Source organism: Dendrobates tinctorius, unplaced genomic scaffold (genome assembly GCF_039654945.1).
Source record: "Dendrobates tinctorius isolate UK_male_01 unplaced genomic scaffold, ASM3965494v1 ptg000173l, whole genome shotgun sequence".
NCBI classification, from domain to species: domain Eukaryota; kingdom Metazoa; phylum Chordata; class Amphibia; order Anura; family Dendrobatidae; genus Dendrobates; species Dendrobates tinctorius.
Window position 1 is genome coordinate 3283183 of NW_027361840.1, and position 22121 is coordinate 3305303.

Genomic DNA, 22121 nt, shown 5'->3' on the forward strand with positions numbered 1-22121 from the left:
GTACGGAGCGGAGCCGCCTGTGTACGAGGTGTGCGGAGTGGAGCGTATGTGCACAAGGTGTAGGGAGAGGAGCCACGTGTGTATGAGGTGCGGAGCGGAGCCGTGTGTGTATGAGGTGTATGGAGAGGAGCCGCGTGTGTACGAAGCGGAGCCGCGTGTGTACGAGGTGTGCGGAGTGGAGTGTGTGTGCACAAGGTGTAGGGAGAGGAGCCGTATGTGTACAAAGTGCACGGAGCGGAGCCGTGTGTGTATGAGGTGTCAGGAGAGGAGCCGCGTGTGTACGAGGTGTACGGAGAGGAGCCGAGTGTGTACGAGGTGTACGGAGAGGAGCCGCGTGTGTACGAGGTGTACGGAGAGGAGCCGCGTGTGTACGAGGTGTACGGAGAGGAGCCGCGTGTGTACGAGGTGTACGGAGAGGAGCCGTGTGTGTACGAGGTGTACGGAGAGGAGCCGCGTGTGTACGAGGTGTACGGAGAGGAGCCGCGTGTGTACGAGGTGTACGGAGAGGAGCCGCGTGTGTACGAGGTGTACGGAGAGGAGCCGCGTGTGTACGAGGTGTACGGAGAGGAGCCGCGTGTGTACGAGGTGTACGGAGAGGAGCCGTGTGTGTATGAGGTGTTAGGAGAGGAGCCGAGTGTGTACGAGGTGTACGGAGAGGAGCCGCGTGTGTACGAGGTGTACGGAGAGGAGCCGCGTGTGTACGAGGTGTACGGAGAGGAGCCGCGTGTGTACGAGGTGTACGGAGAGGAGCCGTGTGTGTACGAGGTGTACGGAGAGGAGCCGCGTGTGTACGAGGTGTACGGAGAGGAGCCGCGTGTGTACGAGGTGTACGGAGAGGAGCCGCGTGTGTACGAGGTGTACGGAGAGGAGCCGTGTGTGTATGAGGTGTATGGAGAGGAGCCGCGTGTGTAAGAGGGGGACGGAGCGGAGATGTGCGTGTATTTTGGCATGGGGGGGCCCATTTGAAAGTTTGCATCGGGGCCCATTACTTTGTAGTTACGCCACTGCACACCACCGTATATATGTCTCACATAGCACCTGTTTCTATATATGGTGCTACTATCTGTCCATGTTAGTGTACAAAAATAACCTAAATGTCATGTCAGCAAATATACGCAGTGCTGAGCTAGTAGAAAATGAATAACGTAATGAATATTTAACGGTGAAAAGAGAAAACAAGTGTTTCACCCGCAGCTGCCGCCCCAGGCCCCATTACACCTACCAGCTTCATCCTAAATCTAAATCTTTTGCCCAGAATTGGGGATAGGGAGTCTTCACCAGGTCTGAGACCAGCCTTTGCTTGTGGCACGTTCCCCTTTGTAACTGGACTTTAATGCATTTAGCTTTGGATTCTATTGTGTCCCTCCCTATTCTACTTTTACCAGCTTGCAATGGGACATGTGGATCCAAGAGGTCCTTTCAGTTGTTTTTGCTGTAGTGGGAGAGGTTACTGGGACTTGGCATGGACCTTCCCATCGGAGTTGATACTAGTGCTTTCCTTTTATAACTTTTATCAGCACCCAATCTCCTGGCTTCACTGTGGTGCGTTCGGTGAGTTGTTCTCCTGGAATATTTGGAACAGAAACTTCTTTCATATTTAGCATTTTCACTATGTAATTAGCTTAAGTAAAATCAGCTTTTTTATCTGATCTGTTAAATTCCTTTAAGGCCTCATGCTCACTTGCGATGAAATCGGACGAATTCAATAGGATAAAAAAAAAATCGGATTTAATTCATACCAATGTTAATCTATGATGGTGCCTTCATCTGCTTTTTTTTTCCAGCTCGGTTCGGATCAAGATCGGATTGGAAAAAAAAATTGCAGCATTCTGCAATTGTACTCGCAAATCGGATCGCATCCCGCAATAGAAGTCAATGGGTGCGATAAAAATTTTTTACGATACATGGCGCGAGTGCTGTGTGATTTTTTTATCACACCCATTGACTTCTATTGCGAGATGTGATTCGATTTTTGCTGACAATCAAAGCATGCTGTAATTTTTTTCCAGCCCGATCTTGATCCGATCTGGAAAACAAAACGCAGATAAAGACACCATCATAGATTAACATTGGCCCGAATTCAATTCCATTTTTTATTCGATTGAATTTGTCCAATTTCATCGCAAGTGAGCATGAGGCCTTACTCCTGGTGTTCACCTCTTTCTGGAGTATTGGTTGCATGATTGAAATGAGCAAATTAATTTGCAAAACCCGGGACCTTCAGCAATGTCAGACGTTTGTGGCTGCTGGATGGGAACCATTCAAATCACCATTTACCTGCTGGCAGTTGTGATTCCTCATTTGATTTGTTGCCCTGGCATGCAATCATGTATTCTTCACACCGCAGTGATAACGTCATCCAAGGACTACAAATCAAAAGAGGATCTAGGGTTTCAGCCGGTATTACGTGATTGGCAGAGTTCCTGCCTGGTGTCCACAGACTACAGATGTGGCGTCTGGACCAGGGTCCTGCGAAATGACAGCACAATTATCTTCTCAAGAACGGAGGTATAATGTGCCTTAGGCCGGGGTCACACTAGCGTACAATACGGACAAGTGCTATGCGAGAAAAGATCACAGCACTCGGACCAGTGTTAATCTATGGGGCAGCTCCCATCACCGTTTATTTTCTCGGGCGTATTCGACGTGCGTGCTGCGATTTTATGCGTATATCGTCCGTGACTCTCCAATGTAAGTCTATGGGTGCGAGAAAAACTCGGACACCACACCGACCATCTGTGTATCTTGTAACGAATACGCGCACATTTTTCTCATTTCAACCCATTGAGCCATTAAATTAAATGGGGAAAAGCAGTGAGAAATGTAAAGCCATACGGATACATAGGTGCAAGAAAATCGCATCATCGCTTTGCAAACGCATTACACATGGATCACCATACGGAGAACACTCCTGCGACCCTCGGCAGGGAGACTTGGACTGATTTTCCATACGGCAAGTGTGACCCCGGCCTTACAAACATATTTCTACCTTGTAAAGAATCAAGGTCTACATCTACATTCCCCGTCACACTCTACTGTGTTGCGGAGTGCGCTTCCCTTGCCCTTCCGCTTGTGACATGTGAGCATTGTGCAGCCAGTGTCTGATCAATGCAGCCCATAGTTCGACATGTATCGACAGGTATCAATCTGATGGTAGGTTCCCTTTATTAACAATTTGCTACCTATCTTGCAATTTACACAGAATTTCTTAAATTAATTGTGTAATATTTATATATATATAAATATAATTTTTGAGGTTACATTATTCTCAAAAACTAACATCAATTTAATTCTTGGCAGATGAGTGCACCAGGAACTTTGAAGAACATCTGATTTTGTCGTATTGTAAAGCAGATGATTGCAGTATTACACGAGATACATATGAAGACCATGCTGGCGCCTCCGATATACCCTCAGCACCTCACAGCAAAGATCTGATTTCTGGTCTCTGTAAAGAAATGTTATCACCAAATTCATCACAGATTATAAAGCAAAATAAAAGTCACAGAAGAAATGTGGAAGATCAGAGAGGTCTTACAATTCAGAAGCCATATTCATGTTCAGAATGTGGGAAATGTTTTGCACATAAATCAGAGCTTAATTATCATGAGAAAATTCACACAGGAGAGAAGCCATATTCATGTTCAGAATGTGGGAAATGTTTTTCAATTAAATCAAATCTTGTTGCACATGAGAGAATTCATACAGGAGAGAAGCCATATTCATGTTCAGAATGTGGGAAATGTTTTGCACAGAAATCACAGCTTAATTATCATGAGAGATTTCACACAGGACAGAAGCCATATTCATGTTCAGAATGTGGGAAATGTTTTGCAGATAAACCACATCTTAATTATCACGAGAAATTTCACACAGGAGAGAAGCCATATTCATGTTCAGAATGTGGGAAATGTTTTGCACATAAATCTATTCTTAATCGTCATGAGAAAATTCATACAGGAGAGAAGCCATATTCATGTTCAGAATGTGGGAAATGTTTTGCACATAAATCAGAGCTTAATTATCATGAGAAAATTCACACAGGAGAGAAGCCATATTCATGTTCAGAATGTGGGAAATGTTTTTCAATTAAATCAAATCTTGTTGCACATGAGAGAATTCATACAGGAGAGAAGCCATATTCATGTTCAGAATGTGGGAAATGTTTTGCAAAGAAATCACATCTTAATAGTCACGAGAAAATTCATACAGGAGAGAAGCCATATTCATGTTCAGAATGTGGGAAATGTTTTGCACATAAATCACAGCTTAATTATCACGAGAAATTTCACACAGGAGAGAAGCCATATTCATGTTCAGAATGTGGGAAATGTTTTGCACATAAATCACAGCTTAATTATCATGAGAGATTTCACACAGGACAGAAGCCATATTCATGTTCAGAATGTGGGAAATGTTTTGCAGATAAACCACATCTTAATAGTCACGAGAAAATTCATACAGGAGAGAAGCCATATTCATGTTCAGAATGTGGGAAATGTTTTGCACATAAATCACAGCTTAATTATCACGAGAAATTTCACACAGGAGAGAAGCCATATTCATGTTCAGAATGTGGGAAATGTTTTGCACATAAATCACAGCTTAATTATCACGAGAAAATTCACCCAGGAGAGAAGCCATATTCATGTTCAGAATGTGGGAAATGGTTTTCAATTAAATCAAATCTTGTTGCACATGAGAGAATTCATACAGGAGAGAAGCCATATTCATGTTCAGAATGTGGGAAATGTTTTGCACATAAATCACAGCTTAATTATCACGAGAAATTTCACACAGGAGAGAAGCCATATTCATGTTCAGAATGTGGGAAATGTTTTGCACAGAAATCACATCTTAATCGTCATGAGAAAATTCATACAGGAGAGAAGCCATATTCATGTTCAGAATGTGGGAAATGTTTTGCAGATAAACCACATCTTAATAGTCACGAGAAAATTCATACAGGAGAGAAGCCATATTCATGTTCAGAATGTGGGAAATGTTTTGCACAAAAATCACATCTTAATAGTCACGAGAAAATTCACACAGGAGAGAAGCCATATTCATGTTCAGAATGTGGGAAATGTTTTGCACAAAAATCACATCTTAATTATCACGAGAAATTTCACACAGGAGAGAAGCCATATTCATGTTCAGAATGTGGGAAATGTTTTGCACATAAATCTATTCTTAATCGTCATGAGAAAATTCATACAGGAGAGAAGCCATATTCATGTTCAGAATGTGGGAAATGTTTTGCACATAAATCACAGCTTAATTATCACGAGAAATTTCACACAGGAGAGAAGCCATATTCATGTTCAGAATGTGGGAAATGTTTTGCACATAAATCACAGCTTAATTATCATGAGAGATTTCACACAGGACAGAAGCCATATTCATGTTCAGAATGTGGGAAATGTTTTGCAGATAAACCACATCTTAATAGTCACGAGAAAATTCATACAGGAGAGAAGCCATATTCATGTTCAGAATGTGGGAAATGGTTTTCAATTAAATCAAATCTTGTTGCACATGAGAGAATTCATACAGGAGAGAAGTCATATTCATGTTCAGAATGTGGGAAATGGTTTTCAATTAAATCAAATCTTGTTGCACATGAGAAAATTCATACAGGAGAGAAGCCATATTCATGTTCAGAATGTGGGAAATGTTTTGCACATAAATCACAGCTTAATTATCACGAGAAATTTCACACAGGAGAGAAGCCATATTCATGTTCAGAATGTGGGAAATGTTTTGCACAGAAATCACATCTTAATCGTCATGAGAAAATTCATACAGGAGAGAAGCCATATTCATGTTCAGAATGTGGGAAATGTTTTGCAGATAAACCACATCTTAATAGTCACGAGAAAATTCATACAGGAGAGAAGCCATATTCATGTTCAGAATGTGGGAAATGTTTTGCACATAAATCACAGCTTAATTATCACGAGAAATTTCACACAGGAGAGAAGCCATATTCATGTTCAGAATGTGGGAAATGTTTTGCACAAAAATCACAGCTTAATTATCACGAGAAAATTCACACAGGAGAGAAGCCATATTCATGTTCAGAATGTGGGAAATGTTTTGCACATAAATCACAGCTTAATTATCACGAGATACTTCACACAGGAGAGAAGCCATATTCATAGTATGATTGTAAATGTGATGCTCTATTTTGAGAACTGCTGAGCTAATTCACGAGTGCATGTACAGCGGTGTACAAACTCAATAGACAGACTACAGGTCTCTACACCACTGTGCAGGAGCGCTCCTGCATCGTTGTCTGACCAATCGGTGAAGATCTCAGGGTCTGGATCACCTATGAACAACAATGCTTTAAAAACATGCCAAGGAAATATAAATATTTAGCTACAATTTAATGCTTGGCTATGAAACAAAAAACATTACTGGTTAGTACAAAGATTATATGTAATGACCAAATAGTCTCAAGGATACAATAAAGAAAACAATAAAACATGTCGTATTCTGTATTTTCCTACTATAAATCCTTCATGAATATTCAATATACAACTATATTTTATTGAATCTTATCATGTGCTCTCCTGATGCTTGGGTAGACTAAAACTATCCCCCCAAAAATCATATATTTCTCAGACATGGGCCAATATTATTTGCACAATTTGTGCTTGAGCATAAAGAGGCTGCCCTGAACTCAGGCGGTTTAAAGGGTTACAGTAGGGTCTGTCCTAGGGTCAACCTCTCCATGCAGGAGTAGTGAGAAGATGGTCACTCGCTCCCTCCTGCCCCTTAGAACTGTGAGTGGATGACAGCATGAGACCTCGGTTATTTCCTTTCATACCCTTGTTTTATATATAGTTTATGTAGAAAGTATGAATATACAGACAATCACATGCAATAAGAATGAAGAAAGGTGCCCTCGGGATTTAGCTGCTGGGACTTCAGTACCCGCACAACCACGGACTCCGGCGTCCAGTCTCCAGCACTTGGCCCTGGAGTGAGCTTATCTACAGCTTCACTCCTCAAGTTCTTCCTTACTTCCTCTCTCCTCTCTGTCTCCCTCAGACTGTCTCTTGCAGTCTCTCTGCTACTGACTGACTAGCCCCGCCTCCAGGCCAGAACGTATAGGGAAGCTTCCCTGAAACCAGGTTTTGAGCTCCCCCTTCTTCTGGTCTGAAGTCAGGAAAAGTGTTGGATGCTGCTGTTACCTGTAAAGGGAACCCTCTTTGCTTCCAGGCATGACATTACCCCCTGTGAGGGAGGCAATGCCACTGTGGCAACCAGACTCCTGGGGTGCCACAATTCCTCCTGTCAGGTGTACAGTATGTTACTCCTCCTGTGAGGTGCACAGTACAGTAGATTTTTCCTCCTGTCAGGTGTATAGTGTTTTACTCCTGTCAGGTGCACAGTACAGAGTATTACTCCTGTTGTCAGGTGTACAGTACAGTGTTATTCCTCCTGTCAGGTGTACAATACATGTTTGGCCATTGTTAAATAATGTATGCCTTATATATTATGGGATATTCTTACTGTTGTGGAATAGGACTCAAGAGATAAAATCTTAAAGAAGATAATGTTTATTACTGAAGGCCAGGAGTACACTGACAGTACACTTCACGGAATGCTCTGAGAACAAACACTCTGATGATACTTTTCATAGTCAACATATTATGACTGTTGCATAAAGTTTCTTAGTCCCATCAACCAATGATACAAGCCCAGCTTTCTGACACTGGGCACTACATTACAACCAAAAATCTTTGGTGATCTTCAGATTTCTTGATTCCTTGCACCTAGTCAATGCACCCAGTGCCAGAGGCAGCAAAACAACCACAAATATCTTTGATCCTCCACCATATCTGACTGTAGGTACTGTGTTCTTTTCTTTGTTGCCCTCATTTTGTTTTCAGTAAATAGTCAAATGATGTGCTTTACTAAAAACCTCTATCTTGGTCTAATCTGTCCACTTATGTGGCAACTTATCGCATGGGCTGATGCCCTCAGATCTGGGGCAAAATGGCTGAGGGAACCCCCAAGCGCAGTGAGTTTGAACAGGGAGGACGCTGCGTTACCACCAATGGCGGTATGACCCCGCAATGTACTGTAGGCCGTAAGAAGAACTGCAGGAGAAGTCAAAACAGTACAGAAAGGCAGGTCGCACACCATGTGGCAGCTGACTTCGGGGGCTGATGCTCTTATGTCTAGGGCAAATCAGACTGGGGAACGCCTAACTGTAGCAGATCTGGACGGGGAGGACGCTGAGGTACCGCATGATATGGTCCGACCTGGGTACGTGCCGTGTGATAGAGAGAAATACAGGGAAAGTGGAAGAAACGTGCAATGTGGAACTTGTTGATGCTGTGAAGAATATGAATGTGCTGCGAAAACGAACCGGTAAAGTTGTTCATTTGAAAGTTGAAATGGACTGTCTCGATTTGTGCGGAACCGTCTATAGGGAGCCTTTAGCAGCGCAGAGGGGACCCTGACGGAGCAGAAAGTGAAACCACAGGTATGAGAAGTAATGGACATTGTTTGCACGTGATGGGAGGCCAGGGTGCACCTGAAACATTAATCTTAGCCACTAGAGTTGAGCGAAACGGGTCGAAAAATTTCAAAAGTCGCCGACTTTTGGCAAAGTCGGGTTTCATGAAACGGAACCCGACCCTAGGATGAGGTCGGCCACGAGGTCGGCGACTTACGCGCCAAAGTCGCGTTTCAAAAGTTTGTTTTGCGCTCTTTTTCAGCCAATCAGGATCCACGGACACTGTGGGCAACGTGATGACATAGGCACGGGTCACCACCATCTTTCAGAAGGGCATGCAAGTGATTGGCTTGCTTTGGTATAAAAGGGCGTGCACGCCGACCGCCATCTTACTTCTGCCGATCTTAGCATAGGGAGAGGTTGCTGCTGATTCTGTAGGGAGAGCGTTAGGCAGGGAAGAAGAAAAAAAAACTGCTTCTGCTGCTAGCGATTGTGCCTGTACAACACACCAGTCACTGTGTGCAGTGCAAGGGGAGGCTATATTGTGGTGTATCAGTGGTGTTGGTTGTTAGGCTGCCTTCTAAGGCTTCCTGACAGCTGCATTGCTGTTTACCCACTGCTCTGAAAACTGCTTTTTTAAAAGCAATCCCAATTTTTTTTTTTGTCCTGCTGAGGTACTGAGCGTGCATTTTTTCACACCATACTGCGGTGTACACTCCTTACACAGTACCATGTAACGGCTGTTATCACAGCCACAGTGAAGCTATCTGTGTGTCACTCTGTGAGAATAAGTCGAGGACATGTTCCGTTCTTACAGACCTGCACCTACTAGTTTTGTCTAGCTTTCAAACAGTTAAATATATTTGCTGTTTGATCGCATTCAAAACTATAGAGAGACAGCATGTGTCAGTCCGTATACTTAAAAAACACGGAGCTTGACAATTTAACGTACACCGGACAGCCGTGTACGTGCACGCTCCTCTCAGTACCGTGTAACGGCTGTTATCACGGCCACAGTGAAGCTATCTGTGTGTCACTGTGGAAGGATAAGTGGAGGACTTGTTCCGTTCTTACAGACCTACACTCTAAGGAGATTCCTATTCTGCCCAATTCTACATACACCTTGTAGTTTGTGATACACTAGCCAATTTCTGCCTGTGACATAGCGCTGTGATATTCAGTGGGCCTCACACAATCCGAAAGTGTCCATTGTCCACTAGTGTGTGCAGAAATTCAAAATCTCCCTTATCCTCTAGTCACTTTTTTCACACCTGTGCCATCGAGCCTGTGACATAGCGCTCAGATATTAAGTGGGCCTCACACAATCCAAAAGTGTCCAGTGTCCACAAGTGTGTGCAGAAATTCAAAATCTCCCTTATCCTCTAGTCACTTTTTTCACACCTGTGCCATCGAGCCAGTGACATAGCGCTCTAATATTCAGTGGGCCTCACACAATCCAAAAGTGTCCAGTGTCCACAAGTGTGTGCAGAAATTCAAAATCTCCCTTATCCTCTAGTCACTTTTTTCACACCTGTGCCATCGAGCCTCTGACATAGCGCTCTAATATTCAGTGGGCCTCACACAATCCAAAAGTGTCCAGTGTCCATAAGTGTGTGCAGAAATTCAAAATCTCCCTTATCCTGTAATCACTTTTTTCACACCTGTGCCATCAAGCCTGTGACATAGCGCTCTAATATTCAGTGGGCCTCACACAATCCAAAAGTGTCCAGTGTCCACAAGTGTGTGCAGAAATTCAAAATCTCCCTTATCCTCTAGTCACTTTTTTCACACCTGTGCCATCGAGCCTGTGACATAGCGCTCTAATATTCAGTGGGCCTCACACAATCCAAAAGTGTCCAGTGTCCACAAGTGTGTGCAGAAATTCAAAATCTCCCTTATCCTCTAGTCACTTTTTTCACACCTGTGCCATCGAGCCTGTGACATAGCGCTCTAATATTCAGTGGGCCTCACACAATCCAAAAGTGTCCAGTGTCCACAAGTGTGTGCAGAAATTCAAAATCTCCCTTATCCTCTAGTCACTTTTTTCACACCTGTGCCATCGAGCCAGTGACATAGCGCTCTAATATTCAGTGGGCCTCACACAATCCAAAAGTGTCCAGTGTCCACAAGTGTGTGCAGAAATTCAAAATCTCCCTTATCCTCTAGTCACTTTTTTCACACCTGTGCCATCGAGCCTCTGACATAGCGCTCTAATATTCAGTGAGCCTCACACAATCCAAAAGTGTCCAGTGTCCACAAGTGTGTGCAGAAATTCAAAATCTCCCTTATCCTGTAGTCACTTTTTTCACACCTGTGCCATCAAGCCTGTGACATAGCGCTCTAATATTCAGTGGGCCTCACACAATCCAAAAGTGTCCAGTGTCCACAAGTGTGTGCAGAAATTCAAAATCTCCCTTATCCTCTAGTCACTTTTTTCACACCTGTGCCATCGAGCCTGTGACATAGCGCTCTAATATTCAGTGGGCCTCACACAATCCAAAAGTGTCCAGTGTCCACAAGTGTGTGCAGAAATTCAAAATCTCCCTTATCCTCTAGTCACTTTTTTCACACCTGTGCCATCGAGCCTGTGACATAGCGCTCTAATATTCAGTGGGCCTCACACAATCCAAAAGTGTCCAGTGTCCACAAGTGTGTGCAGAAATTCAAAATCTCCCTTATCCTCTAGTCACTTTTTTCACACCTGTGCCATCGAGCCTGTGACATAGCGCTTTAATATTCAGTGGGCCTCACACAATCCAAAAGTGTCCAGTGTCCACCAGTGTGTGCAGAAATTCAAAATCTCCCCTGTCCTATAGACACCTTGTACCTTGTTTTACATTACTATATAGTTTGTTGGATTTTGTCTACATTTCTACAAAAAATGAGGAAGGCTGGTGGAAGAGGCCTTGGAATTGGGCGGGGGTTGGCAGCTGGTAATGATGGTGTTGGTGGTGGATCTGATGGTAGTGGCAAGAGCAAAATAGGACCGAATGCAGGAGGTGTTGAGCCTGCGTCATCGTCTGGCTCCATAAGGCTTCGAAGGCTTAGTTTTCTAGGAGTTGGCAAACCGCTTTTAAAGCCAGAGCATCAGGAAAAAGTTTTGTCTTACATTGCTGACTCAGCCTCCAGCTCTATCGCCTCCTCTTCTGAAGTTGTAAAAAGTAAAAGCACTGAGTCGTCATTGGAGGCTCATGTTCATGAACCACACCTTTCCTTGTGTCCTTCACCCCAACCAAGATTGAAGGATGACGCAAGCCATACTACTGATTACTCCATGGAGCTGTTTTCACATACCATGCCTGGATTATCAAGTGAAATGGTGAATTACCCAGGCCAAGATGAATCTGACATGGAGTGCACTGATGCACAGCCGCTGATAGATGATTCTGCTGGTACATTCACTCAGAGCACTACATTGTCCTCGCAGTGTACAGAGCCAGATTCTGACCCTGATGAGACTCAGGTGCCCCATCCCGCACACTATACCAGCATACACGGTGACACAGAGGAAGGTGCACATGACATAGAAGAGGAGGTGATGGATGACCCAGTTGTTGACCCAGATTGGCATCAATTGGGGGAAGAGGGTGCTGCTTCCAATAGCTCAGATGAGGAGCATCCACAGCAGACATCGACATCGCAACAGCTGTTATCTAGCAGGCCCGGAGCACTCCAAAGACAGGTTCCAAAAATCAAAAGAGTTGCTGGACAGCTTGTCCAGAGGGTCAAAAGATCACAGCGTGCTAGGCCGCAAAATGTCTGCCAAGGTAGGAAGAGTGCAGTGTGGCACTTTTTTGAACAAAATCCTCATGATCAGGCCAAGGTTATCTGTAAGAAGTGCGCAAAGACCTTTAGCCGAGGGAAAAATCTGAAAAATTTGAATACCAGTTGCATGCTTAGACATTTAACCACCATGCACTTGCAAGCGTGGACACAACACCAAACCTCAAGTGCCACATGTGCAACTGATCACAACGAAGGTAGTCAGCAGCGCTACATTGTTTCCCCCACTGTAAGCCTACCGGTTAGCACAGCAGCAAATGTTGAGGTGTCGTTGCAAGGCCACAGCAGTCAGGGAATCCCACTGTTATATCAACGAAAGACTGATTCTAGGCCATCAGAAAGAACAACAACTCCATCACCATCATCAACCCTCTCTCAGTCCGCCCTGTCCACCGCTACTTCCACCATATGCAGCTCTCAAGTCCAGCTCACCCTCCCAGACACTATGAGTAGGTCAAGAAAGTACTCAGTCTCTCATCCGCGTACACTGGGTTTGAACGCCCACATTGCCAAACTAATCTCGTTTGAGATGATGCCCTTTCGGTTGGTGGAAAGCGCAGCTTTCCGCGAACTCATGGCCTATGCAGTACCACGCTATGACCTACCCAGTCGCCACTTCTTCTCTCGCAAAGCCATCCCAGCCCTCCACCATCATGTGAAAGACCGCATTGTCCATGCACTCAAGCAGTCAGTGAGCGGAAAGGTGCACCTCACAACTGATGCATGGTCCAGTCGGCATGGCCAGGGCCGTTACGTGTCCATCACTGCGCACTGGGTTAATGTGGTGGATGCAGGGTCCACAGGGGACAGCGGTGGTGGGACAGTGCTGCCTAGCCCACGGTATAGGAAACAGTTGGCTGTAGGCCTTCGACCCTCCTCCTCCTCCTCCTCCAGAAGCGAAAGCTCATCCACAGAGCGCAGTCGTACGAGCACTCCATCTGCAGCTGCCACTGTTGCACACGAGGTGTCCCCCTATCGAGCAGCTAGTGGAAAGCGTCAGCAGGCTGTGTTGCAGATGATGTGTTTGGGCGACAGACACACCGCCGAGGTGCTGGCCGAGTACTTGAAGCGACAAACTGAGTCATGGCTGGGCAGTGTACATCTTGAGGCAGGCAAGGTAGTTAGTGATAACGGCCGTAATTTTGTGGCAGCCACAGCACTTTCAAAACTCAGCCACATACCTTGCTTGGCTCACACCTTGAACCTGGTGGTGCAGTGCTTCCTCAAAAATTATCCGGAGTTAACAGCCCTGCTCCAGCAGGTGCGAAGACTGTGCGCGCACATCCGCCGGTCGCCTGTACACTCCGTTCGTATGCAGAAGCTGCAGCGATTGCTCCACCTTCCCAACCACCGCCTCATTATCGACATTGCAACAAGGTGGAACTCCACCCTGCACATGGTGGAGCGGCTGTGCGAGCAGAGGCAGGCCTTAATGCATTTGTGGGAGGATACACGGCCAGGCACTTTGAGAGCAGACATGGAGTTGACAGGTGTGCAGTGGTCGAAGCTGAAAGACCTCTGTAAAGTCCTTCAGTGTTTTAAGGAATGCACACGGCTGGTAAGCGCAGACGACGCCATCCTAAGCATGAGCATCCCACTTATGCGTCTGCTCATGCAAACTTTGACGCACCTTAAGGAGCAGGCTTCTGCAGCCAATGTTGATGAGGAGGAGGGAATCCTTGATGACATTCAGCCATTGTCTGCTCAGGGACCTCTCCTGGATGAGGTGGAGGAAGAAGAGGAGGAGGAGGATGATGGGGATGATTACTTAGGGGAGGAGGATGCATCTCGTGGGGCAAGTGAAAATGTTGGCGTGGCAAGGTCTGGTACAGGGTTTGTGCGTGACTGGAGGGATGTGGATTTTCCAGAAAGTGCTCCTCCAACCAGCACTCGCAGTGCATCATTGACACCGGGAACATTGGCCCACATGTCAGATTATGCCTTGCTGATCCTAAAAAGGGACCCCCGCATTGCCAAAATGATGAACGATGATGACTACTGGTTGGCCAGCTTCCTGGATCCACGCTATAAAGGCAAATTACAAAACATCATGCCACAGGAGAACCTTGACCTAATATTGGCTAATAAACAAGCAACTCTGGTAAATCGGTTGCTTGAGGCATTCCCAGCACACAGCAGCGGTGATGGTTCTCACACGAGCCGTACGGGCCGGGGGCAGCTTGGCAGAGGTGTTCCTGGTGCACACAGCAGAAGTGGCGTTGGAGACAGGGGTTTCATGACAATGTTGTGGACTGATTTTTCAAGTACCGCTCACACAACTGGTAATACTGCATCGATGGAAAGTGACAGGAGACAGCAGTTGTCAACTATGGTTACAAACTACTTTTCCTCCCATATCGATGTTCTCCCACACAGGTCATTCCCCTTTGACTATTGGGCCGCTAAACTGGACACCTGGCCTGAATTGGCACAATATGCCTTACAGGAGCTCGCTTGCCCAGCTGCAAGTGTGCTATCGGAAAGAGTCTTCAGTGCAGCTGGATCAATCCTGACAGAAAAAAGGACCCGTCTGTCAACCCAAAATGTGGATGATCTAACCTTCATTAAAATGAACCATGCATGGGTTTCCAAGGATTTTGTCCCACCTTCCCCTGATGACACATAGGGTGACAGAAAAATGGCTTGCTTTGGTCCACCTCTTCCTGGGACTTGACCTATTTCGCCTTTTGCATCAGCTGAATGTCCAACATCAACATATGCCACTTTCAAAAACTCCTTAACTGTGCTGCCTCCCCCCCCATGGCCGTGGTCACCACCTAGCGCAAGACACCGTGCGAGTGCCGTTGCCCTGGACAGGTGGGTAGGCCGACTCTTGGGCGCGGGCACTGGCACAGGGACCCTCATAGTGCAATCAAGTGTCTCTGACGGTGGTGGTGCACACCCGCCGTCAGACACACCGCCGTACTATGAGGGGCCCAGTGCCAGTACCGACGCCCACGAGTGGGCCCCCCTTGCTTGGGCAGGGCCCCAGCATTTGCAATCTTTACCTCTCCCTGCTCCTCCGCTGTGTAGTCTGGGCCGTCAAATCCATACTGTGCCTGACACCGTCTGAGCCTGCCTCCTGATGTATAGACATATATTTTGAATGTGTACGCTACCCATACATGTTATCCGGGGATACGGTACCCTTTCTCACCTTTGTGCAATCACGTGCAAGCCATACTGTGCCTGACACCGTCTGAGCCTGCCTCCTGATGTATAGACATATATTTTGAATGTGTACGCTATCCATACATGTTATCCGGGGATACGGTACCCTTTCTCACCTTTGTGCAATCACGTGCAATCCATACTGGGCCTAACACCGTCTGAGCCTGCCTCCTGATGTATAGACATATATTTTGAATGTGTACGCTATCCATACATGTTATCCGGGGATACGGTACCCTTTCTCACCTTTGTGCAATCACATGCAAGCCATACTGGGCCTATCACCGTCTGAGCCTGCCTCCTGATGTATAGACATATATTTTGAATGTGTACGCTATCCATACATGTTATTCGGGGATACGGTACCCTTTCTCACCTTTGTGCAATCACGTGTAATCCATACTGGGCGTGAGAACGGCTGGCGAGCTGTTAAGCAAGCTACAGCACCTGTGGTTTGCACACGTAAGTTTTTCATTTTTTCAGGAATGACGGTTAGGCCTAATTCCGGAACTGCGGTTGACCTGCACTTACTGGGAAATCATCGTTCGCGGGTAATAATTGTAATCAGTGATCCCCATCACTAACGTTGTTCAGCGGGTTATCTGCACCTGTAAGCGACAAACGCTGGCCTTTTCAGTGTAGCGCACATGCAGCCACAGACATGTAAGGGCATGACACACCAGTTATTGGCCAATCTCATGTGCCAGAGCCTCACGTGTCCCTCTAGTAAGCCGGACTCGGACCGCGGGGCATGATGGAGTCTCGTTCGTTAACGGAATTAAGCTTGCAATGTGTGCATCTTTTCTGTAGCTGGCATGGTTGAGGTTTCCCAGGTGGAGTCGAATTTAACCGTAGGCTCCACTCCTGGTGGTGCCCTTCTGGACATTCCTTTAAGGTTCAGCTTTGCAACCATACTGCCCACGTAAAACAAACACTTTGCCTTCATGAACGCTGTTTGGAGGGTCATGACTCGTGGGAATAACGCCGCCCAATTAGTTAACCTGCTAGAGAGATCCTTCGTTGCTCCCAAGCATGACATCACACTCCCTAGGAGGAAGGTAATGCCACTGTGGCGACCGTACTCCTGGGGGCGACACAAGTGCACTGATGCCCAGCCACTGCTCGATGAATCTGCTGGTACATTGACCCAGACCACTACATTCCCCTCGCACGCTACACGGCCTGAATCTGACCCTGATGAAACTCAGGTTACCCTTCCCATATACAGTTCCATCTTACACGGTGACAAAGAGGAAGCTGCAGATGAAAGTGCAGGTTCGGCCCACCCGCCATCAGACACACCACCGTACTATCAGGGGCCCTGTGCCAGTGCCGTCGCCAACGAGTGGGCCCCCCCTGCTTGCTCAGGATCACAGCACTTGCAAGGTTGAAATACTGTGCAGTGAGATGGAAGATGGGGACGACGAGGAGTCCAGACTAGTACAGGGATTCCCTAGCGAGGAGACTTATTTGATTGTTTTCAATGTTGGGACAGCAATTTTTGGGGAGCACTATACTCTGGAGAATGATAGATGGGGCCCACCATACACTGGAACATTCCAAAAGTGGACATCAGACACTGGAGCAGCATTTACAGGGCCCATTATACACTAGAGCATTAGAAATGGGGCCCATTATGTTTGGAGCATTATTTGGGCCCATAAGACAGTGGAGCTTCATCCATGGGGACCAACATATACTGTAGCATTATGTGGAGCTCATCATATACTGTTTCAAACATTATATGGGACCAATGATTCTGTATGGAGACATAGATGGGCCTCATCATGAGATGTAAAAAGTGAAGTATTTTTCATTGTACTATACCGCTATTTCTCTGCCGTATCGGAGCATGATGAGTTGTGGTATGTGTTAAAGGGGCGCTCTTTCGCCCAGGGCACATGAAAACCTGGAGCCAGCCCTACCCCCCCACAACTTTAGCCAAATAACCCCCATTTTTCAGTGCGTAACTTGTATTATGAAGTTAATTAAGGTTGACAAGCTTAAGTAAGAAGAATTGATGCTTTTGGCATTCAAATGGGCACTGTAGGTGTGTTTCCTGTCCTCCTCTCACTGCCGACTTTTATTCCCCATTGACTTACATTGGGTTTCGTGTTTCGGGACGACCCCGACTTTTCCCTATAATCGGCCGATCTTGCTGGACCCGACTTTTGGAAAAGTCGGGTTTCACGAAACGAAACTCGACCTTAAAAAAACAAAAGTCGCTCCACTCTAGTGATTAGGTTCTTTAGAAGGACATAGATCTGGGGATTTTTTATGATGGAATATATGCTGAACTGGAAGGACACATGTCTTTTTCGGCCTTGCTAACTATGTTACTATATCTATGTGCATGTATGTGTGTGTATATATGTATGGTATATATGTGTGTGTATGTACAGTATATGTGTATGTCTATATGTATGTATGATATGTGTGTAAATGTACGGTGTATGTGTGTGTATAGTATGTTTATATGTATATGTGTATACTGTACCGGGGTGGGATTTGGCCGGTTCTCCCCGGTTCGGTGGAACCGGTTGTTAAAAAAGCAGCCAGTTCCCCGAACCAGGGAGATCCAGAGCCGCGATCTGGTACTTTGCAGCGGCGCCGACGCGCAAGGGGAGAGGAGTAAGAGAAGGACTCTCTGCTTCGACTTCCTAGATGTTAGCCCCGCCCGCCGGACACCGCGTGCGGCGCACTGATACGTCCGTGCACTCTGACTGAGCACACACCCTGCCGGACCCCAGCAGCCCCCGTGCACTGATACCTGCGGCAGAGCTTTGCCGCTATTGGGTATCTGGGGGAGTCACCGTGCTCTGCTACCTACCCAGTGTGAGCTGTGCTGTACGGCCTGCGTGTCACCATCATCCTCATCACCCCGGTCACCGGTGCAGTGGTGGTGTGCTGCCAGTGTGTGTGCAGCAGCACGGTGGAGCAGGATGGGTGGTGCGGGGCCTGGGGGCCATCTAGGAGGCCTGGTCAATCACGGGACTCACTTACTGCAGACACGTCGCAGCCTGTCACTGTGTACTGTACTCCATTGCCCCGTCAGTATGTCTGTGCTGCCTATTGGGGACCTGTGATGCCTATTGGGGACCTGTGCCTGCATATTGGGGACCTGTGCTGTCTATAGGGAACAATGCTGCCTATTGTGGACCCGTGCTGTCTATTGGGGACCTGTGCTGCCTATTGGGGACCAATGCTGCCTAATAGGGACCTGTGCTGCCTATTGGGGGCCTGAGCTGCCTATTGGGGACCTGTACTGCCTATTGGGGATCTGTACTGCCTATAGGGAACAATGCTGCCTATTGGAGACCTGTGCTGCCTATTGGGGACCTGTGCTGCCTATTGGGGACCTGTGCTGCCTATTGGGGACCAATGCTGCCTATTGGGGACCTGTGCTGCCTATTTGGGACCTATGCCTGCCTATTGGGGACCTGTTCTGATCTCATTCCAATTTATTTTTTTTCAACTGTTTGACTGCACCCCTACTTGTATATGTTTGAGGAAAAGGTGCGTGTAAATTGGTGTAGCTTAATAACCGGTGTGGTTTAAAATGGGTGTGGCTTAAAATGGGTGTGGTTTTCCTACACACAAACACAGAACCTGTTGTTAAAAATTTGAATCCCACCCCTGATACTGTATGTGTGTATGTGTTTTTGTGTGGATATTTGTACGTAAGATATATGTGTATGTATGTGTGAAGATATTTGTTTTCGGTGCATGTATGATACTGTGTATTGCCAACTGTTTAGCAATAAGGTTTGGATACGGCTTTAAAGAAGGCACCACTTGGATATGACACAATTTTATTATGCAATGACCAACTTCAAATGATAAAACACCAAATTAATGGAATATATGACAATGATATAGACATAGAAAATAGTATGATATTGCGTATACTTATATATTCAAACTACAAAGGGTTTGGTACATATACTCACATCAGAAAGAAGAAGAGAAAATAATCTTCACTAGGGGCATTTACGTCTGTCCGGAAATACTTCAGCTGGAGAAGCGGTCAGCGAAGACAGAATGCTTCCTAGACCTACACTGTGAAGAGCGTCCTCTCACACAGGTCAACAAAGCTCCTGCCTCTTCTGACTGCCTCCCCGGCTTTTATATGCTTTAAACAAAGGTTTACACAATATAATATTGTGTAAACATGAAAATACACAAGTTAGTTGTCTGATGTTCCAATCACATGACAGAGGCCAGCTATCATGAATAAATAACATCAAACAAAACTTGCCTCTTCGGACTATTTTACTCCTGTCCTAATATTTACATATGATAAGAGTAAATCATACACAGAACAAAGTTTCCAACAACATGCTATGATCAGAACCCTAGCACAAAATATATATATATTTCAGACTACAGTTAAAGAGATCTTTAAGATTGAATACACTATAATGGTTTCAGATCGCCAACTATATTCCTGGTTCTACATTAGGCTTCCCCAGCCATATTTCTATGGCCTTATGTACAATAATGTGCAATTGTCTATATGCCTGGTCCACTTTTAACCCCCATATGACACAAATATCAGATGATGCCTTGTCAATATACTCACACCATTCACTGCTCTTAAAATTCAAGTAAGTCAACAGCGTACACAAAGGTTAATCCTTTCCAGTAATCCAGATTAAACATACTGTTTCAACAATCATTGTATTTTAGTATACTCAATACTAAGGCTGCATCTCAATATCCATTGTGGGTCTGACCTTATGAACCCTGGTTTCCAAGAACTGGATATGGGGCCTTCAAATGCTGACATTACAGGCTAACTTCAATATGGACTAATCAATATATTACAATATGTAGGCTATAAGATATCCATATTTTTATTAGCACCACATACTGTTATTGTAAAGAATAGGAAAATCAATCTATCGCTTTAAAGGGTTATTCACCGATAATGGATCGGGGATAACTTGCTAATCACTGGGGATTCGACCACTGGGCCCCCCAGAGATTCTGAGAACAAGGCTCTGCAGTCTGCTCCTAGATGGAGCAGAGTTGTGCATGCTCGGCCTCTGCTCTCTCCATTATCTATAGAGCTGCTGAGCGCTGCCCTTGGCTATTTCCATCGGCTCCATACACAATGAATAAAGTAGATACCAGGTGGTACAGACACCAGACACATAACATAATATAATATATACTTGGCCGGGCTCTGCTGGTTCCAGCAATTATCATGTAACCACGAGGAGCGCTTTGCACACTTGTCATGTGCTGACTCTAGTGTCCGCCACGTCTGCAGTGTTCTGTTCACTGACGTCGCTGACACCAGTTGTCACTTTACAGCAAGTCAGACTGCGCTGGAGCCAGCAGAACCGATTCCTGATGGATATATATGTATACGCAGTAATAAGATAGGGGCCGGAGGCTGGAATGGAGGTCTATCCTCATTAGAGATGAGGCCAGCTTTCGTTTTAGACACAATGATAACCAGACTTTGGTCTAGAGACCACGTAGGCAACACCACAAAGAAGCTTTCATGAGAGAATGTCACACTGCTCCTAATCTAGGGATTGTGATGTGCGTGGCATAATGTGAATTAGCCGGACTGCTCGAATCATTCCAGAACACATAGCGGTGGGCTTCACGGACTCCGATCATAATGCAGCTGCTCCCGGTCAGGGCCGGTTTTAGGCAAAGTGGGGCCCTAGGCAAAGTTTAAATTGGGGCCCCAAATGATAACATATAGCACATCACAGAAGCATTTCGATTGTATTTACATGCGCTGAGTTCAGTCCGCTAAATGAGTGTGATCGACAATACTGAAGAAGTTGTTCAACACTTGTTTCCCGGCCTCTTTCCATCGTCTGAGAAAGAATGATGGGAACAGAACGATCACTAATGGATCACTAAGGGTGTGTGCACACGTTGCGGTTTTTGCTGCGGATCCGCAGCGGATTTGGTCCTGCTGATCCGCAGCAGTTTCCATGCGGTTTACAGTACCATGTAAACCTATGGAAAACCAAATTCGCCATGCACATGCTGCGGAAAATTCCACACAGATTTGCTGCGGTTTATTTTCCACAGCATGTTACTTCTTTTTTGCGGAACCGCAGCTGCAGTGTACGTTCCGGGACATACAAATCAATCTCTCTCTCTCATCCGCACTGCCAAACCGCACTAGAACCTGCATCAAATCCACTGTACACATGCTAGGAATCCGCAGGAAAAATGCATGTGTTTTACCCTGCGGTTTCGGCCAAGATATATGGATTCTCTGCAGAAAAAGTCACAGACTAATCCGCAACGTGTGCACACACCCTAACAGATCACCATACAGTATCATGTTATCAGCAGCACATCTACAGTTTACACCCCATAGTCCTCCATATAATATAATCTGCCCCATAGTCCTCCATATAGTATAATACACTCCTCAGTCCTCTATATAGTATAATAAACTTCTCATAGCCCTCCATATATTAAAATACACTGCTCAGTCCTCCATATAGTATAATACACTCGTCATAGTTCTCCATATAGTATAATGCACCGCCATAGTCACCCATAGTTCTTCATATAATGTATTCCCCATAGTCCTCAATACAGTATAACGCAGCCCACATATAGTATAATGCAGCCACCCCATAGAGCATAATGCAGCCACCCCACAGAGTATAATGCAGCCCCGCCATAAAATATAATGTAACCCCCATAG

The 22121-nt window shown here is 45.7% G+C and overlaps 1 protein-coding gene across 1 annotated transcript; it reads left to right on the forward strand.

Annotated features, from left to right (window-relative positions):
• Positions 1 to 1371: 1371 nt before the first annotated feature.
• LOC141053996 (uncharacterized) lies at positions 1372 to 6492 on the forward strand. The gene is made up of 2 exons (XM_073551138.1): positions 1372 to 1551; positions 3301 to 6492. Exons 1-2 carry the CDS (start codon positions 1392 to 1394, stop codon positions 6162 to 6164), a joined length of 3024 nt encoding a protein of 1007 aa, XP_073407239.1. The 5' UTR covers positions 1372 to 1391; the 3' UTR covers positions 6165 to 6492.
• Positions 6493 to 22121: the final 15629 nt, after the last annotated feature.

What these genes read in the sequence shown, in the direction of transcription:
- LOC141053996 (XM_073551138.1), top strand. Translation starts at nt 1,392, where the DNA reads ATGGGACATGTGGATCCAAGAGGTCCTTTCAGTTGTTTTTGCTGTAGT. An exon ending in GCTTCACTGTGGTGCGTTCG is followed by an intron (nt 1,552 to 3,300) that starts GTGAGTTGTTCT and finishes AATTCTTGGCAG; the next exon opens with ATGAGTGCACCAGGAACTTT.